This window comes from Electrophorus electricus, chromosome 18 (assembly GCF_013358815.1).
Source record: "Electrophorus electricus isolate fEleEle1 chromosome 18, fEleEle1.pri, whole genome shotgun sequence".
Taxonomy (NCBI): Eukaryota; Metazoa; Chordata; class Actinopteri; order Gymnotiformes; family Gymnotidae; genus Electrophorus; species Electrophorus electricus.
The window spans coordinates 10,961,318-10,985,739 of NC_049552.1; the positions used below are offsets into that span (position 1 = coordinate 10,961,318).

The 24,422-nt window shown below is 43.2% G+C and overlaps 1 protein-coding gene across 3 annotated transcripts in view; it reads right to left on the bottom strand.

Annotated features, from left to right (window-relative positions):
* Window positions 1-3,071: 3,071 nt before the first annotated feature.
* pde4bb (phosphodiesterase 4B, cAMP-specific b) overlaps window positions 3,072-24,422 on the bottom strand; it is a 36,893-nt gene continuing 15,542 nt past the window's right edge. For 2 of the 3 annotated variants that reach the window (XM_026998301.2, XM_026998303.2), the window contains 14 exons: window positions 22,788-22,976; window positions 21,792-21,828; window positions 21,610-21,680; window positions 21,270-21,319; window positions 12,464-12,576; window positions 8,673-8,766; window positions 7,207-7,400; window positions 6,997-7,095; window positions 6,715-6,879; window positions 6,209-6,308; window positions 5,881-6,035; window positions 5,674-5,796; window positions 5,340-5,522; window positions 3,072-5,147 (listed from right to left, as the gene is read on the bottom strand). In XM_026998301.2, the coding sequence (XP_026854102.2) occupies window positions 4,827-5,147; window positions 5,340-5,522; window positions 5,674-5,796; window positions 5,881-6,035; window positions 6,209-6,308; window positions 6,715-6,879; window positions 6,997-7,095; window positions 7,207-7,400; window positions 8,673-8,766; window positions 12,464-12,576; window positions 21,270-21,319; window positions 21,610-21,680; window positions 21,792-21,828; window positions 22,788-22,976 (1,894 nt within the window). In that variant the 3' untranslated portion in view covers window positions 3,072-4,826. Of the gene's footprint in view, window positions 5,148-5,339; window positions 5,523-5,673; window positions 5,797-5,880; window positions 6,036-6,208; window positions 6,309-6,714; window positions 6,880-6,996; window positions 7,096-7,206; window positions 7,401-8,672; window positions 8,767-9,027; window positions 9,358-12,463; window positions 12,577-21,269; window positions 21,320-21,609; window positions 21,681-21,791; window positions 21,829-22,787; window positions 22,977-24,422 lie in introns of those variants that run through there. The other variant, XM_026998304.2, reaches the window with a different exon arrangement.

Consider the following 24,422-nt stretch of genomic DNA (forward strand, 5'->3'; position numbering starts at 1 on the left):
ACAAAGCCAAGGTTAATCAACAGACATTTGACACACTTCTCTGTACTGTATTGTGTATGTGTATGGAAGGTATGTGGGCTGATACTGTGGTTTTACTGTATAAGGCTGATTCCGATGGCAGAGATTCAGGCTCCTAGCAGTTGAGTTGTTGCCTTTATGCACCAGGTGTCCAGGTGTGTGCTGGGATAGGACAGCCATTCAAATCAAATTATCGTCATATAACTGTATAACTCTCTCTCTGTTCATTTCTTGACTAATATATACAAATTCACTGGACACATTTATTGGTTACTCTGCTGTCTGTACTCCCCCCCCCCCCCTCCCAACACATCAGCCAGCTGGATTGTCACACAACGCAAGAAGGTGGAATTGACTAACTTTTCCCTTGTGCATGCAAGCCAGTCACAGGCTGCTCAGTTTCACAAGGCTGGTTTCATGGTGATGCATTCTGACTGAGTCTTGAAAAGGTTACAGTCATGAGCATGTTAAAGGTGCAGAGATGGCTGCATGGAAAACAATTGTCCTCACTGCTCCTTCTGCACGGTAACCTGCAGAACGTGTTAAAGTGACAACAACTACAATAACAACTACAACAAAACATGGCGGTTTGATAGAATGTGATTGCACATCAATAATAACACTTCTGGGTAACGTTTTTCTAAAGGAAAAGACGTCATTGTAATGCTTAGAGGTTGGCGTTGGATGTTTATTATACACGCATAGAGGGAATAGCCTGTGTTTTTGCATCAGTGTCTCAATGGGTGACATCTGAGAAACATCTGAGAACAGGGTTAGAAAATCCCAAAGCATATAAATCACAAACTACAAAGCTAAGGAAAGACAGACAAATTTCTGAATCCGTTTTTATTCCTCGGTTTCTTGGAAATGCACATAAAATGGGCAATACAACTCTGACGTTTGTGGAAATCGATAACACCTGTAGACCGAACATATTTGTATCAGCCCCGGTTAGACTTTAGCCCTACAGCGGTCCAAAACAGCTGTGTACGGTCGTTTTGAAATAATTTGGGTTAGGGATAAATTGCCATCGTATGGGAAAATGGACATAATTTCTTAGAGTGCAGTTCACGGTTAAAGCTTGTCGTAGCCAGGACAGTGATGTTGTTTGTTAGTTTCTGCAGCTTTTCATTTCGCAAAAACAATTGCGTCAAAAGGTGTATTTGCAGTTGTCTGAGGCTATTAGATATGGCTCTGCTAACGTTAATATTTAGTGAGTCACGGCAATGTCATTTTAAGACTGGATTAGCAAAAGGCTGAACTGTTTTAAGAGATAAATGAAACAGATCAAATCAACTGGCTCAAATGCCCTTCATTTGTGCCAAACGCCACTTTTTGGATGCTTAATATTTTTCGAGTTGCATTGTGTAACCAAACATACAGATGTCATTTTCCCGCACTGCCAAGTGTATAACCTCCGGTTACTCTGATTTCTCCCCCTGTTGCTTTCAGGGATAATCGTTTTCTTATCAACAAGCTCATTGTCTTATTTATCTTGAAGGCATTCTATGAAACCTCCATACGATATGAGCTTTCCTCTCTGTGCCAACTCTTTCTGCGGAAAGTGAGGAGTGGCTTGTTCGTTTCGGTAAGATCCCGCTCGCGTTTCCACCCCGTGGGCTCCGAGCCTGGCGAGGATGTAGCCCAGCACCTCGCGCTTGGCACGTCCTCGTGCTGTTTCCCGGGATTGCCGTTTCTTTGACGTCAGCCGACTCCGTACACCTCGGGCCTCGCAGCGCTTTTTCGAAAAATAATCACCCCAGATTTCTTGGCTGAGGCAGAACACCAACGGAAAAACTTGGCCCCGGTGTCACTGGATGTTTGGTCAACAGTTGTCTTTGCTTCTTGGGAGTCGGCATACGAGGGAACTCGAGAGTTTTCAGATACACTCGTTCTCTCTCTTTTTAAAATAAAAATCAATAGTTGTTTATGTGCACTTTCTGTACTTTCTTTAGCGGCACGTTTTTCCACAGAAAATAGTTCTTTAAAGGTTGTGCAATAACAAAATTGGGACCTTCACACTGATTAGTAATAAATGTTTTGTCTTACCTTGTAGGCCTGCTCTTCATAGAAAGAGCACGACACGTGGCGGTGGCCTGGAAACGAAAACTCTTTGAAGCTTTATTTTCTCCATTACTGTAAATAATGGCATCAACGTAATACCGTCATTTTATGAGTTTCTCTGACGTCACCAGAAAAAACATGTGTTGAAAATGCATATGAAATGAAGGCTTATGTAGACAGAGTGGCTTTAAAATCCCAGAGAGAGACAGAATCTTCTGGATAATTACAAGTTTCATCCAACATCACCAAGTTACCGGTTTTCATTTGTTTACTCAGAGGGTATCATATCAAGTAAAGTATATTTGGATGGTTTTCAAAAACCAATGAACATTATGTAACTTTTAACATGCAGCAGTACACTGTCGTCCTTTCTTATGCAGTCTGACCAAGTTCTCCTATGTGTTTGGTGTCCTGGTAGACACTCCATCCACTGTTTAGCCAAGGACTACTGACGTCTTCTTGTGCTTCATGTACAATACTTGCATCACACCGTGACATAAGTGAGAACACCCATTTTTATCTGATGCAGAACTGTGATTGTGTTCAGCCATTCCCAACTAGCTCTGGTCCAAATCCGGTTAAAGCCAGTCTTATTGTATACAACATGCTTCGCTGGTTCCTTGCCTCTGGGTGGTGGTTGGTGTCACGTCTACCTGATCTCTATCTTTTGTGATGGCTAGCTATGGGAGGGGAGAGAGATAGATTGGTAGGGACATTTATATGTGTACCATGTGTCTTGGAGAACACCCGTCATCTGCGCCTCATATTATTAGATTGTGCTTGGTAGTTATGCTGATGAAGCTTATTTGCATGTTATTTACTTTCTTGTATTTGTTGGAGTGAAGGATAAAGTGCTTTTTGTCTTTTGTTGTTTTACATGTCCATGTCTTTTTTTTAATATATATCTTCAATGGCAGAAAGTAGAAAACGTTTACACTTGACTACTTCTATCACAAGAAAATCATCTGAAAAGTTGACAAAAGGCCAAATCCTTCAAACATTTACCAGTTTAATAGATTCTTTGGAAAGTGACACCTGTACATCATGGTATCACTGAGTATGACATTTAGTCAAATTGCTTGGTTTTTGTGCAGTACAAATTAAAATAATTTTAACAACAATAGTAATAATGAATAATGATGTTAGTTCCACCAGGGAAATCACCAATACACATGAGCAAGAACATTCATTGCAATTATGCAATTTTAAAATAAAATAAAAAAGAAAGTTTGAAGTTTTTTAAGTAGCTCCTTGTAACATGTTCTGACTAGTAATAGAACAATAAAGTAGCCTAATTACTCTGTCAGCTGAGTGTATGGCCTTGTTTTTTTAACACCACGACAAAACAGTAAAGAAATTCAGAGACAAAATTGAGCTTCAGAAACAGTTGTTTTAAACTTGCTATTTAAAAAAAAGAAAAACATTATATACATCTACACACATTCACACACTCTCAGAAGAAATCAAAGAATACTTTTCCAGCTTTACCTATATAAGTGACTGGTATATGGCTGTATCGCTATCTTGAGGGCTACCACAAACATACCAGGGCACATCGCTTTATAGGAACCAGGTACAGAAAAGAGAAACTGTATACATGCCCTAAGAGATTAAAACTTGGCGATATGAAACCAAGTGAAGTGTAGGCTATGAACCACATCCTGTGTAGAGAAAACCTACACTAACACGGGGAAACAAAAGCCATTGACGTCAGTGATTGTTACATGGAGGCCCAATGTTGGCATGACTTGAAAATATGTTATTATTTTTAAACCATTCCTTTTTGTGACCTTGGAAGGATTTCCCCTTTTTAACTGATTTCCTTGATAAATCTAAAACCTTTAGATTTTCACCCTTTCCAAAGATTACAAAAGCTTTTCTAGAAGCATTGATTCCTCAATTTCAGAATTCAGAAGAATTTAATCTAGATGAAGAGATTTAGTCAACACTAGGGCAGCAGGGTTGCCAATATTAAAGTGGTTTCAGTGTCACCATTAAAGTGCTTTTATCATTGGTGTTTTGAATCCTGTTTACAATAGATACAAAGTACCATATATCATAGAATAAAAATATATATAACAGAGTGAAATACTGTCTGTTGTAAATTAGACGTGATATTTGGATTGTGTCAATGTACACACCTGTGGATATTTGCTCATTCTATTGCCCAGAATAAAGGAAGACTGATCCAGAAATGTCTGAGAAACATTTGTTTTCCCTGGTTTTGCTTTTAGCATATAACAATTCCTTCACATGTTACATGTGTATGCATGTGTTACTGTGTTCATGAGAAACAATAGTCACAAAATGCACACTAGTAGAAAAAAGTGTCTTTGACACAGAAGTAAAAAAAAGGGTAAAAATCTGTCTGGTATATGAGTCAGTAGTTCTCCTTCATAGCATCCCACACCAGCACCAAACTGAAGCATCAGAATCAGAAATTCTGCTTGGCTGTGTTTCATCCCTGATTCAGTCCAGGGAGCACTTGAACAGCACTTTGGAACGAACCATGAGTGGCTGGAACTGCAGAAAATGTCCTCCTTTCTAGGCGAGTTCTGCAAACTCCAACACCCTTTCTGACGACCGTTAACTTCCGCTTGGACGCTGGGAAAACAGCAGAAGCCCTTCGCCCCGGTTTTCTTGATGAGTTCATCTCCAAAACAACTTCAGAGTTAGGAGTTTAGAGGCTCTCCATCTCATCATATAAATAAGCATCGTCAACCCAATACAAACTTCATGGCCTGCTACGTCTCAGCGGATGATTGTGAAGCGGTTTGGTTGACCATTTCCACACAAGCTGTCTCTGAAGGTGAATGGTGATGGTGAACAGTGTCTTGCTGTGATCCATCCTCACTCTCCTCGCCCTCCAAAGTCAATTCAAACTGGAACTTGTCCCCGACGTTGTCCCGGGCCTCATAGAATGGAGGAGAGGGGCTCTGGGGGATCATGCTGTGGTACCAGTTCCTGTTCTCCTCCAAATTGTCAAGAATGTCCTGGGCATCAGGATGGACAAGGTCAGCCCACGTCTCCCAGAGTGGATGCACAATGTAGTCAATGAATCCCACCTGGGGAATGAGAATAAAGTCGGTAAATGGATAGGGATGAAAAAGGGGGTGGATCATTGCAGCAGCTGCAGTTTGACTGTCACTGCCCTTGAACTTACAAAAGAAAGTTCACCCTAGTAACCCTAAGCCTAGTGGCCCCATTCCCACAAACACCGTTGCTGACTGAAGCCGTGCAGTGTGCCTGATGCCCACCTGGGACTTCTCCACGGAGGCCGTGTGCTTGTCACACATAGGGCTTATCTCCATGCCTCGATCTCTCTCGCGGTCACCCTGGTGGAAGAACTCGTCCATGATTCGGTCCGTCCATTGTCGGTACAGATCTAAGGGTTTGGTGGGATTGCTGAGGTCAGCACAATGGACCATGTTACGCAGGACCTGTGGAGATCAAAATGAGCATATATTGATTAATGCACTCTGGGTAAAGCCTTAAGACTTAGATACTCACTTCTGACCTAGATGGCTGCTATTGGTACTAGAAGACTTATCAATGTAACCCCATTTGCTGGTCACTGTAGCAAAGCCTCACCTGTATTCTGTCTGTATAGTTGTCCAGCAGCAAGACACCTGAACTGGTCACTTTCTTGGTCTCTACCATTGTCTTGAGGTCTGCCAGCAAGCTCATGTGCTTTGACATATCTGTGGCTAGCACCTAATGAAAAAGGTCAAGAAATGTAATCCAGAAGACTCCACAAAAGAGACAAAAATGAACTGTGTCAAAAGATTGAGGTCTCACCATGTCAATGACCATTCTCCGGAGGGTCTGCCGCTGCTTCTTTGAGAGGTTCTTGAATATGTCACAGTTCTCCCCTTGCAGGAGCTTGAAGCCTACGGCCAAGTGGTGGTTCTCGAGGACTGACTCATCATTGTACATGAGAGCCAGTTCTGAGTCTGCAATACAGACAGGGTCGTTCATGATTATGCAAAACGCTTGCTGTGCACGGCAGAACAGAAGCACAGATGGAACAGACACTAAGTGCTGAAGCTACACTCTTGGGTGGTTCTCCATCTGGTTCTAGTTACTCTAAATGCAGAGGGAGGGTAGAAGCAGTGCAAGTACTCACTGGTATTAATTAGGAACTGGTTGGAGACCCCCGGGTGGTCCACATCATGGATAGCTGCCGCGAAGATGGCTGCCAGAATCTCCAGATCTGTGAAAACTGCCTGTGAATTAGAAAAGACAGGAGCAGGGTAGGAGCATGAGAATTAGTGAATTCCACTCAAATCTGTGATCGCATGCTAAAAGCAAAATGTATTCAATCCAGCTTCATCTTTGGACATGACTGTTTATGGCCAAGTGAAAACACGTACACTGACAATGAGCTCCAGACAAAATGTTGCACAATGTACAAGCAAACTACTCAGGTGAAGCCTTATAGTTTCAGAGATGGAAAAAAAACATTAAAAACAAGAATCGAAACTTTCTGTGCATGCATTGTTGAAAGTGGGTAGAGGTAGGTTAGGTTCTTTTGCTTGAGGATTATATTAGGCGCTCATACAACATTACTGATCTGTGATGGAGCTGACCACTGCTAGACTTGCATTCTAGAGTGCTTGGACATTCACTTACATCCAGAGCTGGACTGGAGAGCAGGAAGTGTGTGGACTGAGCCACGTCAGCGGCGTGCAAGCTGTTGTGATAGGTCAGGTCCGAGTGGTAGTGGTCCTCAAGGGTCATCATGTATGTTACAAAAGTGTCCATGGGGATCTTGAATGTCTTCATCAAGTCTCTTTCCTGCAGATAACACATGCAGTCTAGGTCAGTTTCAAACATAGTGTACTTCCTTGTCTGCTTTACTGATGCTTATACTGATGCTAAGGTTTTCTTAAAAGCAAAATCCAGAACACTGACCTGGAAGATGGCATACATGACACAGGTGAGCGGACGTTGTTGGGAATGTTCGGAAACTCTGAAGACATTCATGCCCCACTTGTTAATGTTCTCCAGGTCCTACAGAGCAAAAGAGAGGACATTTATTCCAGTGCCATTATGATGTCCAAAGTAGACTGCTTTACTACATGAATTCCTGTGAGCATTTTCCTTTCGTGTTTTCAGTCCTACCTTTGCGAGCACGTCCTCTAGGTCTGTTTTCACGCCAAAACGGGCCATACTGCAACTGCTGGTGATACCGGGGCCGTGCGTGACCTTCCTCACCCCGCTGATCTGAGTCATGAGCTGCTGCTGTTGTTGCGGCCTCCTCTTTCTCTCCCGAGACCTAGGAGTGGGCGATGGTATCTCCAGCTCATTCTGTTTGTCTGCATGGTGAGGAGGAGGAGGTTTTATTCTGCAGCTTATGCTAATGTCCCATAGCCATCCCTCATATAATGGAGTCCAAATTTCTGCTGTGACCTTTAAGGTCTCAGGGTTAGTTTAGGGCTTGTGATTAAGGTGGAATGGAAATTAAGCATCAGTCTTTGCAGTACTAAAGAAATGCTGTTACAAATAAAAGAACTGATCTCCCAAAGAAGTCACTGACAATGCATGTTCCATAGTGAAAATAACTCCATTACATTGTTCACAAAACAAATGGCTGTCAAACCCAAAACAGAACAGAGAATAGTGCCTATATAATTTTTTAGAGGAAGTTCTAGGAATTGTTTCATGCATATTACTCAGCTGGAGGCATAGAGGTGAACTGTGTATATTGCTGCTACTAATGTGTGTGTGTGTGTGTGTGTGTGTGTGTGTGTGTGCACATGTGTGTGTTACATGCTGATAGTGTTTCTCCATTTCTGACTTTATGGCTCATCCCTGGTTAACACACTTTCCCTTTCTCTCTACTTGCCAGCCTATGTGCCAATAAAAGGGAATGCTGTTTCTCCCATCTGCCAGCAGGCTCTGTGTACTCCACTGAAGTGGGAGCAGGGAATCTCCCTGTTAGATATTGGCTGAGTCAGAATGTAGGCCACAGGGTTTGAAACTCCAAGCTGAGGGGAGTATGCTGACCCCAGGGTTGAATCACACACTGACAGTGCACTCCCTCACCGTCTCATCTCCCTCTTTCTCTCTCTCTCCCTCCCCTGTGTCTCATTCTCATGCACTAGCTCCCTCGCTGCAGAGCTGACAACAGCACAGACACAGACCAGATTGGACTGGTTTGAAAACGGCGGTGCAGGCAAACCACAAGTCACCCAGCATTCCCTACTCCTTCTTTTTTTTCTAGAGCTTTCCTCTCTCTCTCTCTCTCTGTGACTCTCCCTCTTTATATCACAGCTTGCTATCTCTTCATACTCTTTGCTTTGTGTCTTTAACCTTGCCGACTAATGCTTTTTCACAAATACCACCTTACTGACAAATTTGATACATCATAAATATGTTATAATACTTATAATACATCATAAATATAATACTTCTCCAATCTGTTTGTTAGTGGGGTCCTACCATGTAAAAAACTGATAATAAGTTGCACTCAAGCTGAATGCTTAGATTTCTTTCTTTAGAGGAATCTGGCTTGTTGTAAATGTCCACATGCACCAACAGAGCCTGGATGATCCAGCATGGAATGTGTAGAGAAGGAATGCACTAACCTAAGAATGTGTTGGAGATGAACTCGGACACCTGGTTTCCGGAGCGGCTCATCTCCGACAGGTGGGTCAGCTCGCGGTTCAACATCCTCTTGAACTGAAACACAGAAACATCACAGACCTGTCATTACAAAGACTTTCATGCAATACGTCCAGAGCAGTTGTTTGAAATTCACACTATATTCCAATCCGGGATGATTTGACCAAGAGGAAAGGCAGTGGAGAATGAATTGCCTTGCCTAACCATAATGTAAGCTCATCTCTTTAAGATTTTAAAATATTAACTGAAAAAAGTTTCCATGGAAGAAAAACTGTTTTCCATGATCTCAGTGTCTCCCCACAACTCACACACACACACCTTCATGTAACCCCAAGAGACTGAGAGCAGGTAGTTGGGTTCAGGCATGTTGGACGCCCCCAGAAGTAGGCACCCCAAACCCAATTTGCTCTCTTCTCCGTTGGGGTACTGGCCCACCCTGCTCCCCTTAAATAACACGCTCCCCGCACCGCCAACACAACGCTCTGCTTCGCTTCATCCAAGCCGTCTTGGACGTCTGCATCCCATCAGAAATCCCAACCCAGCATGGGGAAACAGGAGCAGGAAATATATCCGGGCAGAATTCCATGCCACAGAGGCTGAAGGGAAGATGTGGCTGCCGCTGTTGAGATCTGTTCTCTGCGTCCAGGATTTAAGGCGTGCTGACTCGCTCCTGCCTCTGTCTGTCTCCTGCCTCAGCCTGGCTCTTTCCACCTCTCTCCTCTCTGTCTGCCTCGGCCTCTTACCCAGTCCCCCCCCCCCCCCCGCCCCCCACTTTGCTTTTTCTATCTCATTCTCTCTCTCTTGTGCACACATTCTCTCTCTTCTGCTCTTGTGCACTCTCGCTCTCTCTCTTCCATCTCTAAGACCTAGATCTTTCTACCGCAACATTCTCAAGACAGGGCAAATCCCTCACAACCACTGCACACACAAACACACCCACACACACATATGTCAGCTGATAAACTGCTATGCACCCTGAACCAAATAATTTTCATTGCAGTAATAATATATATATATTTTTAAAACTTCACCAGCCAATGTCTCCTACCACTGCAAGACTTTAACCATAGGAGACAATTTCATGGTGAGCCAAATGCCATAGCAACTGGGGCATGTGTGTGTGTGTGTGTGTGTGTGTGTGTGTGTGTGTGTGTGTTTCTAGACTATTACCACCAAGCTAATGTTTCTAGACAAAGGTAGTATGGAGAAAGCCACTTGAGGACACACACGCGCACACACACGCACGCACGCACTCACACACACACACACACACACACACACACACACACACACACGCACGAACACTCTCACGCTCTCTCAACATATGAATAACCCTTTACTCAGTCCAAATCATTCTTCCTTTGTCAAACACCAAAGGAAGTAGTGATGTGATTCATATGCACATCCAGTCTTAGTCTAACACAGCTCAGACAGAGAGCATAAACACAGCATGCACACACCAACACAATCTCACACCTCCTCTGTGGCACTGTGCACAAGTAAAAATGTCTGACTGCAGGGATATAGGGTGCACATGGGAATGCAAAGCTATATCATTTTTGCTTCAAACAATCTCGCAGCGCAAAACTCTAACGATGGTTTATGAGCTGATAAATTTCTGATGAACTGACCCTGAAATCAATGCTGAGCTACAAACAGCATTACATATTTAACTAATCACAACCATTTTTTAAATTAAAACAATAAGGTTGATATGAATGTCTATAACAATCTGATAAATCCAGACACAGTTCACCCCTAAAAAAGTAGGCAGGCTGAAATCTTAATTTCTCACATTCTCATAAAAACAACTTGTTATAATTTGTTTATGAATCAACAAATCTCTAATTTCATGATCTCAGATTAAAGCCTTCAAGCTGCATGGAAAAAACTGCTTTGAAGTAAAATTTTTCACCCATCGTCCTGAGCCGTCAGCTCAGAACAGATACATGCACCGGCCCCAGCTCACCTCTGCCCACTCTTTCAGAACTCCAGACTTTCTCCTTTTCTCAGAGCAGCATACTCCCATGGTTGCAGGCACGATGCCTAGTGTCAGTGCCGAGCGTGTGTCGACCCAGCACCGCTTGCCCTTGCTTTGACGGATGCCAGGAAGTGTGTTAGACAAAGGCCTGGCTGATTCACCTCGCTAAGAGTGGCCCCGCCCCCACCCCAGGCCCCTCCCTCCCTTCCTCTCTCCATGGCCCCAGGTATGCTACACAGTCATTTGAGTCTGAGACGTGCACTCATTTCCTGATTACAAATGTGTGCGCTCCTCCAACCCAACACGCCCCCCCCATTTCTCCCCCGGCATCATTTTACGTTTTTAAGCCGTCATCATCAGTGCGGCTTTCAGTAAACGCTTGTCAGCGTCTGACTGAAATCAACCCTGTGAGGTTGTTGCACTATTTCCTCGGCTCCCGACAAATTTTGCACTTAACTTTCTCCACTTGTCATTTGTTTAAAATGTATGTAATAAAGGTAAAATATTTCAGACGGAATAAATGGGCGACCCTGATCACGCTTCTCCAGGGCTGGGGGGTAATGTGGGTCCAGATTTGATTTCTTATCAGTGTAAACAGGAGAATGAGGTCAGGTACGAAAAAGCAGTCATCCCATGCCTAAACACCGCCTCCAACAACTCAAGTCCATACCATATAGGGCTATATGGGCCCCATATGAGATACAATTTAGAAACAAGAAGAAGATGGAACAATTAGTGATCTGCAGTCTTCTAGTAATAAAATAAACCTATGGTATACTATGCATTTTATATACTTACAAGTATGTGTGTGTGTGTGTGTGTGTGTGTGTGTGTGTGTGTATATATATATATATATATCTCCATGGAAATCTTTAGCTGTTTGTTGAAAGGTTTTCATCTAAAACAAGTAACTCAACAAGTAAGTAAAATGCGAGGGTATTTCAGAAAACAAACAAATAAATATATTTTTAAAAGATGCACTTTGACCAGTAGCGACATGCATTTCTGTAAATCCCCAGCTTTCTTATTTCCTTTTTGCTCAGCTGAGACTTTCCTCTGACATTGATGAACCAGCAACAATTACATTCTCAAAATCTACGTCATTAATTAGACAGCCTCCACCATTACAATGTACGTGTGTTAATGTAACTTCTGGTTATGGGTGTGTGTGGGTGTGTGGGCCATTGTGGTTTCACATTTTGTGAATTGCATGGTGGAGTGCCATAGTGTGAGTCCTTTCACCATAATCTAACTCGTCATTCTGACCAAACATACCTCTGAAATAGGCAGTCGGATAACTGATAGCATCCAGCAGCAGAGCTCCCGTGCTCCCATACACACATGCAGGCACGACGCAAGTGAACGCACGCAAGTACGTGTTCTCAAAAGTCAGCACAGACCATTTGTTCATTAGATAAAGGACTGAATATACAGTTAGGCTGTTAAGCAAGTGAAAAAAACTGCTCTGTGTACAACAGAAATGCACGCCATACTCTTTGTGAGTAAACACAGAAATACAAACAACTGTCACTTAATAACATTGCTACTACCATGGTGTACAAGAAAGAATCTGTCCCCACTACATTATGGAAACCAAGCTATTACAGGACACCAGAGATAATGACTTTGGTTTATGCTTTGAGTGTAATCCTGCACTGCAAACAGTCGCACCACTGGTACTACATTCACGCGAACACGTGATGCTACAGGCTGTAGAGTTGAGCAGGCCTTTCTTATAAGGTGAGGACAGACACATGCAGTAGGCAGACCTACCTTGTTGGAGGCCATGTCGCTGACGGACCGGTACGTCTGGATGGTCTCCAGCTGGTCCAGGCACCAGTCCAGCTCCTCCATGGTGTCCACGGCCAGCTTCTGGTAGGACTCGTCTGGGGCAAAGACACGCAGGCACGTGGTCAGGGGACAGCCGTTGCCGCCGTTAGGCCGGAGGGCGGGCAGTCAAGGCGGGGTGGTTGTGGCTACATGCTGGGGACAACTGGACCTGAGGTTGGGTTAGGATTCCACTGGACAATTGGTATAATCTTTGACCTTTAACCTGACCTTGTTGTCTCTCTCTTTCTCCGTTTTACACACTCTCTCTCTCTCTCTTTCTTTCACTCATTCTGAATGCCTCTGGCACTAATGTGTGAATGATCCACAGGCACAGGGGGACTTCTGGAGGGAGGGAGTCTGAAACTCCTTCATTCTTCTTTGCATTTTCCTCCACTCTCACTCACAGAGACTCTGACTATAAACAGCATTACACCCAGGGGATGTTTATTAGGGCTTTCTTGATAAAATGAGAGCGTGAGACAGAGGGCAACTGAAATAGCGGGAATGGTTCATTCTCAAGATAAGCAATTGCGAAGTGCAGTTGGCCAGTCCACATAACTGAAAGGACCTTAATGATACTCCAGAAGGATCTTATCGACCTTATGAACCCAAGTAGAATGCAAAGTTGTGGAATGAAGAAAAAAGAAAGAAACAAAAAAACAAAGAAAGAGGGAGAGTAAGACATGTCTATATATCGTCTCGAAAAGCGCTGCCACCACCGTGCCAGATTTTCCCGTTACTTTCGGTCCACACCACAGTTCATAAGCCCCTCCCCCCCACCCCCTTCGACTGCCTTTGATCCGCCCTGAAAGAAATAATGAGGTGGGGAAGCAAAATCAAAGCCCATGCTGTGTTTGCAAGAGCAACTCAAGAAGCAAACTTTACTCCCTCCTCTGGCTGGCGTCCAGGACCTGCAGATTTGGAGCCAAGCAAATCAAATCCCCTACTCCCCACCCACCCAAAAGGCCAGACATAGTGAAAGCATGGAGCAGATTTTCACGCGATAGTGCGCCTGAGCGACTTCCACAGAGTCCTGGCTGTGGACCACTGCTCAATAGACGAAATAAGGAATGATATGTGCTTCTGATACTCATGCAGATTTATGATTTGTCTGATGTGCCAAAACAACACTTGCCGGCAAAGGGCGTGAGATGGCTCACTCCCTCGAGGGCATGCTGTGCTTCAGTGACCTTGGTGTAATGTTGCGCTGTCAGGTTGCTTGGATCCACACATGCTGCCTCTCTTTTGCTCTGATTAAAACCTCATTCCAAGCATCAGCTACCTCAGTGGCACGAAGCCAGGTGCAAATAACAGTAATCACATTATATACTACAACAGAACTTATATATTACAGAACAAAACTCTAGTACAAAATCTCTAACCCCAACCTAGGCAATATTAAAGTATATCCATCTTGGAAGTGGATGATATCTAATTTAACTAATGCCTTTAAATCAACATAATCTTATATAAATAAGCTATAAAGAAAAGCATGGTACCTGCCTCAGGCCTAATACATCCAAAGTTGTTCAGTGCAAAATGGATGGGTGCCTATAAGATCTAGGTGAGATGCGTGCGGGATATACTGGGCTTTGCAGTCGAATAAGGTTGCTCTTGAGAAGCCTCCTGTGCTCAATATGTGCCACATATGGGGCCCATTTAAGCCATGAGTCTCGATCTGAAGCCTGGCGCGGATACACACGAATACTGCAGTCAATATGTCACCACCATGGGCACTTGGGAGGAGCGGGGGGGCACTAAGTGCGGTCTAGATCACCCGGAGGTGTCACGCAAACTGAAAGTATGCCATCCAATTACTGACACCCAAAATTACAGCTTTGGGGGCGCATTCATGATTAGAGAGCAAGATTAGCAGTCATCAGAATCATAGGAGATCGGAGCCAAGAGAATATTGGTCTTTGATCAAAAAACAAAGGTTAAGACTTCCAATGGGATATTTCTCTACTTAGGCAATTACACTTATGTCTATCTACTTGGAAAACAGCAAAAGGAATTCACGTTTATATTCGTACTGAATATATGTGTGTGTGTGTGTGTGTGTGTGTGTGTGTGTGTGTGTGTGAAACATATCTGAGATTACAAAAATCCGGGAACACCAAACTCTGCTGACTGTTCTTCAAATATTCAAAAAAATCTTAGGATGTTTTGAAAAGCCTAAATTCAAACATTTGAGTTTGTGATGCTGATGACTAATGTTACGGTTAACATGTAACAAGAGGTTTCACAACACTGCATCCCACTCCTTTCCTATGACACTGGACAGCGGTAAACAAACTCCTCGCCATGTACCGAAACAAATTTCTTCCACACCGAGCTCTCAGAGTCCAGGTCTGATGGGTCCACCGTATGGGCTCCCTCCACAAAGGCCCATAGTGTGGACCTACCCAGCATCCCCTCTGAGGTCCACAAAACCAGCTCTGTGCGAGGGCCTGGCTCTTCTAACAGCCCCCCTCCTCGCCGGCCAGTCTCACACTACTCCAGTGTCTGTTGTTTGTGCCGCCTGCCCCCCTACCCGGATGGTGGTGATATATGGGCCAGGCTTTTCCCAGACCTGCTCATAAAGGACCAAAGCACCTACAGCTTCAGCTGCATATATGAGTCACAAAACTATAAACGTGGCACAGCTGCGTGTCTCACTGTATGATGCCGGCTGCCAATTGCGAGTCATGTTAGAACAGACTCAGCAAGCTGTTGCTTTTGAAACGTGTCATCAAAGACACAACTCTCAGACCTGGACAATAGGGGTATGTGTCTAATATAGAGAAGAATCATGGTGAAGTAAGAATGTTCTGGTACACCTGGCACATCAGTGATTGTAAGTGATACCCCCATAACATCACTGTGGAAAGTGTTCATTGGTGCTTGTCATAGGCTTGTCCTTTCAGCACCTGTTTCCCCATTAGAAGACATGTACCTGCCAAAAATGGTTGACATCACACCAAAAGTCCCTATATAATGGTAAAGAGATCAAAGATCTTTTCATTTTTTAAAGCTAAAGGTAATGACAGTGTGAATATCAGTGTGTTACTGTTAATGTCCATTTTGTTATTTTAAAGATTGTGTTGTTTAAATTGTTGATATGCCACGTCTTGTTAAGATAATCATGAATAATGTCAAAAAAGATTCGGTCCCATAGGACACGCTGCCTCTTTGGGGCTTTGAAGCAGATGTTTCATCTGACTAACAACACATGGGTGGAGAACAGGAGGTAATTGGGCTGGAGTATGTGTGGAATAATAGATAGGACAGCCGTTTGAGTGCCAACCCTCATCTTCCTCCACCACACCCCCACCACCACTCCCCGCCCAGTACCGCCTGGATGGGCCTAGCACGTGACCTGCATGAGCCAAACCTGCCCCCCGTGACCGAGCTCCATGCATGAACTCCGCACCTCCAAGTCACCTGTTTTCGACAGCCACCGTGGCTGGGGCGAACCGAAACATCTGGTGTGTTTCTCCACTGAGGGCGAGAGAAAGTTTCACTGCCTAACTGTATTGTGCGGAGCAGTCTAAAAAGCTTTTGTTCGGTCAAAAACTCCTCAAAACAACGCTACAAACCTGCGTTGGCTCGCCTTTGCTCGCACAGTGCTTGGTGGTATGCATGGCATGCTTGTGTGATGTATGTATCAGGAAGCATTCATGAAAGGCAGTAACACAAGTGCCAGAATGAACGTGTTACGTGTGGCCTTTGTAACTCGCCACACTTTCCTGGAAGGTTATGACCAGAATTCCTTGCAAAGCCTCTGTACAGACTTGAAACCAACTGCTTCCTTTACCCTCTGCAACCTGCAGCCCGGGGGCGCCGATACCTCGGTCGCTCACATTTGTTGTCGTAACTACGGCATTTCATGCTTGAGGTTTTTTTTTTTCTTCCCTCAGGACATTTTTAACGAGGGATTTAAAAAAAAAAAAATCCTCTGGCCACATCAAATAAAGCCAGTCTGTCAAATGGCAGTATCCACACCCTCCATTTTTGTTTTGTACATTCCTTTACACTTTTTTTCTCTCCTTCCCCTCTGCCACCACCCCATTCTCCCCTCATCTTGTGTCTGTCTGACAGCATACACAATGCACCATAGAGCTCTCTTGGCCAGGGATTACTTTTGGGGAGGGCCGCGGGGCAGCTTTACAGCTCTGCTGACGTCAATGGCATAATTCAAATACTAACCAGGGTGCATGCTTTGAGACCAGCACTACCGCTTTACAGCCTGGGGGCCTGCAGAAACCCGGACTGGATCCACCACCATTGGGTGGAATGGAGCTTTGTGAGAATAGCACTTTGCTTTGTGTCGAATGAAATTAAGGCTATTTTTTTAACAGAACATATTTGGCATGAAAATACCATATTAACTGAGTGTCATTTAGTCCACTATATAAATGCTGTTCAACAAATAAACAAATAAGTAAATAAAATATATAACACATTAGTATTGCACTGGAGCATGTAGTGTTGGAGCAAGGAGTCAATAAAACCTGTTCTAATTCATCAAGACAATGCGGAAAACGATATTAGCTGTTTCACTTCCCTACGGCAAGAAGTTCTCGCCCAAGGTCAGACTGAAGAAAGGCTGCCCATGAGATTTCTTAAAACATTCCTGAGGGGAGGACAAGCCAGCTCGTTCACGTACGTTAAATGTATCATCCGAAAGCAGGCGTGTGTTCTCGGCATCTTCTGTAAGTTTCAAGGCTGCTGTTTTGCAAGGTCAAGTGTGTGAAACGATCACCCAGCTCACGCGTGGCAATTTGGTGCTTTCTCAACATTGGAAACAGGTTGTGCAGACAGCAAGAGTTAGGCAGGTTTCTGATTTACCTGCAACACTGGTGTTTGTCAAAAAGCATTTTGCCATGGTCATAACTGAATGTATTTAACTGAGAGGCTTTGATTCCATGTAAATCCAGAGGCAGTGCAAGGGTGACAAAAGGCTATTTTTCTTACAGAGCTGATATAGTTGAAGTCTGATAAATTCAATAAACCAGTTACTCTTTACTACGATATGGTTTTGGATGCAAGCAGTATTTCACTATGAGCCAAGGTAATGACCCAAAACTGACCTCTGAGTCTACCAAAAAGATAAGCAGCTTAAGAGAGGAAACTCTTTGGTGTTAGTGGGTCTTTGCCAGGGATATGTGACCAAATATCTTTCATGCTACTGCATGAACTTTTAGTCAGATCTGATCATTAAGTTTGTTGAATATGAAAAATGCTACGATTCCTCAAATCTCCAGAACACTAATCAGGAATGTTAGATGTTGTTCAAGATGTGTGCAGCACACAATAAAAAAGGACCTGTTAAAAGGGGCAATTTTGCATATCACAGCCTACTACAATAACAGTATTCCAAATGCCAACATCACAATAGCGGTTAACAAGCACTGTACTGTGCTTCCCCTGCATCAGTGCCACCTGTGCAATGCGGTCAAGAGCTCTGCAGTCAGTTGAGCTGCACTAAAAGCAGAAACAACAGAACAAGATTCTAGACTGGCTGTGGGTTGAAAAGACCGGATTTAAAACCTCTGGTGGGTTTGTTGGTTAAAAAGAAAAAGAAGAAACAAAAAGTAAGACGCAAACAAAAGGAAGAAACAAAAGCCTGTGCCATGGTTCATCTTTTGTGGGAGGAGTTTCTCACGAAATGCGATGCATAATCATCTTCACATCCAGGCAGGAAGGCCTGAGGAGCATGAGGGGAAACGCCGTGAGCAACTGGTGTTAGACATGCAATGGCCAGCGATTTGACTCAAAGAGCCCGGTGTGTTTGGAACGGGAACCTTCCAAAGATGACCTGATGTTCCCTGCTGTGATCAGCTCATGCTGACCGCACATATTCACCACCGAGGTGCAACATTCCACAGTAAGCAAGCAAGGCCTATAAGTGCACTCATGCACATAGAAATGCACAAAACACACGGGCAGACGCAAACAGGTGCACGCACACAAATGCACAAGAACACGTACACGCATGCAAACTCAGTCACCGAGACCCGTTCTCACACATGCGTAAACACACACGCAGACACATACACGTCCACAAGAAAGCTGGGCACATGAACAGAACTGCTCAATGAAGTGCTAATACATGCAAACAATCACTCGCAGAAGCAAAAATACAAAAAACAAAATCCCCAAACCAGCCCCTCACCACAACTCTGCGGTTATACAATCAGGATTCACACACACAGACACACGCTGTTTACACATCCTGTGCCACCCTGTTTTATACTACATAGCTAGAGTCTTCCGCTGCAGTCATCTGTGTAGCTACTATGTAAATCCTTCTGAAACAAGAGTCTTATTACATAAGCATTCCTGCGCTGTTCATCATTTAATCACTCAGTGACGTTATCGCTCTAATTACACATGCATTTCCATCAAAAACGCTTACACCCAATAAGCCTCGCTCATCTTTTACCAGCAAACAACTCATCACGGCTGTCCGGGCAGACGGCATATCTCATACCCTGGCCGCCTAATTGCTTAAAGCGGGGCTGGTCAATCGGCTTTGTGTGTAGATCTGTTGGTGGAGTGTGACCGCTGGGCCACTGGGCCTTCCCAGTCCAGGCCTGGCTTGCTGCTACGCCAGGGTGGACTGATGGTGTCCGGGCTGACCTGACCCACCAATGCCCATCCATCTGCACGCCCAGCAGGGACAGCTCTGAGCTTGCGCTTGGCCTGTCTGTCTCCAGTATAGCCACCTCCTTTTTCATTTGACAGGCCTTTGGCTAAAGTGTGTGTTTGTGTGTACTCCACAAAGAAAAATCAGAACAAAAAGAGAGAGTCTGGCTTGTCTTTAAAGATTTCTCTCGATGGGTTACACTGTCCATGCCACACCTCCTTGTCCCCACCAGTTTCTCTCAGTTTCTCTTCCCTTGTTGGTCTTACTCTGTCTCCCTTCCCACACTCTTTGTGTGTTTCTCTCTCTCTAGAAGTGTTGCAAAGAGTTCTGGGTCAGGGCCAGGACACTGGCAGAGAGGCCCATTGATGACAGTGAGGCAATAAAATGCGGCAAGTGTGAAACTGAATCTTTTTTCCTCGGCGCACCGCTTCTGTTGTTTCAAAGGCCCTAATTCAAACAACCTGGCCCAAGAGACAGCCACTCCAAACCTACCTAACAGCAGTGACACACACGTGCACTATGCACTGTGTTCAGATGATTGAGGCTACTACATAGTTGTTGTTTTTTTACAAAGACAAACATTTAGTTACTTTTAAAACAGTGCTCATTATTTGGTCACAAACATTAAGTAAATCATCAGACATGTGTCATAAAGTTCAGGCCATTTTGTATGTCTTTTTTAAATCTTTGTGTCATACCGCTGAGGTAAAATACAACTACAATAGGTATTTTACATTTATCAGAACTTTCTGACTCACAAAATGTGTTTGCCAAACAAATATAAAGTGACTTTGTAGATATAATGACGGTAACTTGCTAAATCTTGTATAAACATACAGTTTCTGAAACACTGTAAAAGAGAGTTTCATTGGTTTGACTCATGTCTAAAATGTGTGTGTGTGTGTGCGCGCGCGCGTGTGTGTGCGCAGGTGTGCATCTTTGTGGTTGGTGGAGAACTTGCATAAATGTTATGAAGGCAAAAGAAAAGTACAACAAAAGTACACTCAAGTACAGCTCAAGTACAACCACAGCCAAATCATCTTCAAAGCACAGGGTCCCACATCCTTTTGTCCACTTGGCATGGTTCAGCATGTGAGGAGAAACATAAGAATTTTTCCTACTACTTGTACTCAGCTCACCTGAGAGAAGCCAACACACTTCCGTGCTGTCTTTAATGTGCGTGTGTGCGTGTGTGCGTGTGTGCATGTGTGCGTGTGTGTGTTTTCTTTCTGGAGCTGGGAGGAGTGCCCATTCATGCAGACAGGAAGTGAGAAAGCTGGTAGGTGGGTGAGGGCTGACGTCAATGTGGCATCAGAGACCCACGAAACAGGAACCAAAACAACCCACCATCTCCAACCCCCCTAGCTGATTAAAGAGCCACCTTAACCTGGCCTGTGCAGCTGTGCGAGATGCAAACACTTTACACGCATACATACACACACACGCATGGAATCACACATCCAAACAAAGCACACACACACACACACACACACACACACACACATACACTTATGACATGAGTTTAGGACAGTGTGTCATTAAACTAATGTCAAACTGTATCAAACTTTTGTAGAGGATTGAAGGTCATGAGACAAGGATTTTTACCTCAGGACAAACATTTACTACGATTTTCATAACACATATATCAAACACACGCGCGCGCACACACACACACACACACATCTAATTCCACGTTCCCACACACTTTCAAACACACTGCTATTGTGTGGTTTACCATACTTTAAGTTCCATCTTCAAAAGCATCATAATGTGCTTTACACACTTTCACATCCCACCCAACTCTCTCTCTCCCTCTCTCAAACACCCTCCGTCTCTCTCATGCACACACAAACACAATCTCATTTCTCTCTTCTTGAAAGATTCAGTCGTTATTTCCCTTTCATGCAAAATTCAAGTCCGGGGGTTGGGGTTGGGGGGGTTGGGACCAAGCAGGTGTTGCCATATGCTATACACTCCAGAAAACTGCAGTTCACACTCTACTGCATCACCCAGCACCATAGCATGTAAAGGGCTGACACAGTATTAGCTGCCAACACTACTTGAAACTAGATGAAAGAGACGCACTCAGTAACTGTGCGAGTGACTGGACAATTTTACCTGTTAGAGACGCTCTGCTTAAGGGAGCCTGGATGGTGACTGGAGACCTCCTGCAGTAAAACAGAAGAAAACGTAACACAGTGCAAAAGCATTGCAAACAATAAAAAAATATGCACTAATTTAGCTGACGTTTACATTCTGCTCATTGCACATACAGAAGACGTTGGCTCAATCTCAGCCCATAGCAGCATGTGCGAAGTGCTGAGAAAAACTCCATTCATAAAACACTGGACTTTAGAATTATTAAACCAACAAGCCCAGAAAAGACAGCTGACCAGACTAAAGCAAGTGTGCCCTCTACTGGCCTCTCTTCACAGTGTATTTTTGAGGAATTACTAACTTGCTGGTGGAACATGGCACATTGGTCAGAATGCTGAAGTTACTCCTGATGGTTCGCAGACTGGCAAGCACCTGGAGTTCAGAATAAAAGGAAGGAAGGCAGAGTCAAACAGAGAATCCCGTGAGCAAAACCAAGGAGTGCGGTTTGGACTAGCTGAAGTAGGCAGTAAGCAAGGCTTTTACCTGAGCAAAGGGAGTGACTATTAGGTCTTCACCGTGACTGGAGGACAAAACAAGAGACATTTAAACAAAACCAGACAATGTCCCAATGCAGACACTCCAATGATAATCCACCAAAGAAGAGCTTTATCCGAGTGAACAGGCAAAAAACAAGGAATAACAAGTTGACAAGCAATGAAGCAGCATAGAGCGTAAAATCTTTAAACTATGAATGAACACATATAAAGGAATTTTATATAAATATAAGTAACATTCGAAATCAGTTTAAGGACATTTTATAAAATGCAATACGTTATCCACAATTCCTGTTGTAATACTTGAAATGCTAAACCTTTTTACTACTTATATTGTGTGTGTATATATATATATATATATATATATATATATATATATATATATATATATATATATATATATATATATATACACACACACACACACACACACACACACACACACACACACACACTACTTATATATGCATAAGTACTAGTAATACAATACAGATATTTACAGGTTTGATGTGACTTTTCACTTTTGAGATCAAGATTTGATTTTTATGTAGATATTGTTTATATTGTATGTAGACATTAAATACTTGTATAACAAAGCTGTATGGTATGCTAGTCTAGTTTGGCTAGTAGGTTTGGCTAAGAAAAATACATTTCAGTTAATAATAGACTCAAAAGTTACAAGACTTTGTGCAAAGAAGTGATAAAAAGAACAGTTGAGCTATAAATAATACAAAAGCCTGAACTGCCTCTCAAGAAACCATACAAATCAAAATAGAGACTCTCAGAAGGGACTGGAGAATGAATAAGTGATCAGGTTGTAAATTTAGATATACTGTTTTGAAAGGGTTGTTTATTTATTTATTTATTTATAAATTATTTGTTTTTGTTTTTCCAAAATCTCCATTTTTCCGCAGGTTACTGAGAAGAACATTGCCATAAACACATCTTCATCTAACAACCGGCAGTGTGTGTGAAAGCCACTCACAGATCGCCGGTGATGGAGGAGTTGCGGGAGGTAGACTTGGGCGACAGGTCGTAGTCACTGTCTGAGCGGTACAGGAAGGACTCACGACGTTGTCCGTGGCCCGCCGTGCTGGGGTGCAGCACCAGGCCTGAGCTGGGTGACGGCTGAAGAGGACTGCCATCTGTGGACAGGCCGTTCTCCACCTCCAAACTAGAGGAGGAGAAGAGGGTCAAGATCAGGCGAGACGTGAAGGTGGGGAGTCATGTGACATGTGACAACTCCTCAGCTTAACACAAATGCTAAACACAGTAATCAGATGACCAACCGGTGGTATTTAAGCAAGGAACTGAACTCCATGCCACTCCATGTTAAATGGTGCAGGGTGGCATAAGGGTTAAATGATCAGTTCTTATAATAAATTACAGTTCTTATAATGCATACTACACAAGTTGTGTAGGCTCCCACTCTCCTGATGAAGGGGGCAATAATGACTTAAAAAAAAGGGAAAAAGACTCAAGGTGCAGACTGTGCAAAGGAGCTCCTGAGACAATCCAGTACCTAGTAGCAGGTAGCAGGACTCAGGCAGTGAGATATGCTGAGAGACACAACCACAGATCATATAAAGGAACATAGCACCTGCTGACACTTTGCAACCCCTTCCTTCAGTCTATGATTTTGCTTTTGGGGGTACAGGAGTTTAGTATAAATACAAGAATATAGAATCATTATAATTATGGCATAATACTACAATGAGAGAGGTAGACCTATGCCTGTTTTATTAATAAAATAGCATATATATCCAGTGTTGGGGAATCTACCTTGAAACAGCAGCTTTTTCTAGGTACAAGCTAACTGATCCACAGCCAAGCTACTCTCTTTAAAATGTAGCTAATATTAGTTGTTAGGTACACCACAAGCTACAGAGAAAAAGTGCTACATTTACCTACCAATGTATCTACACTGCAGCTACTTCAAGATACAACATTAAAAGTGTGTATATTGTACTCTTAAAGCAAATTAAGGATGCAATGTTTAAAGAAGTTGGATGCATCTTCCTAACCTTCATCACATAGCACTCACATATGTGTGCTGCTTCCAGGCTGATGTACTAACAATAAGAAATATCAGAACTGGTGATAGAAAATATCAACAATGTTTGTTTTTTTCTTCCATAATATCCATTACAAATAATAATTTATGATGTATTATTATATACAACACTACAGGCTACTTGTGTAAAAAACATAGAAAGTTACTGGAAATGTAACTGTTCTCTATGCAGAACCTGTTCACTATATATGAATAAAGAGAAATTGCAAAGAAGGAAATTGGATACTTCTAACATTATCTTTTCTTCTCGACACTTCCGTATTCCTCTTTTGGTAAGTGTTTCTTATACAGTGTTGTAGAAGATTTTGTTAATACAATCTCTTTTCTGATTGGGTTAGGGTTTGACTGATTTATTTGCCTAAAGTTAAAGTCGGCTAGGGTAATTTCTCATCCATCCCAATCTCACTGCTGTTTGTCATATAGTCATGTTAATGGTAGACTGTATTTCATGACATAGTCATATGTGTTTATTATATTATGTGACAGAATCATGATTTTTTGCTTATGTCAAACTAACGTACAAATCGCTGTGTCAGAGCTATGCCC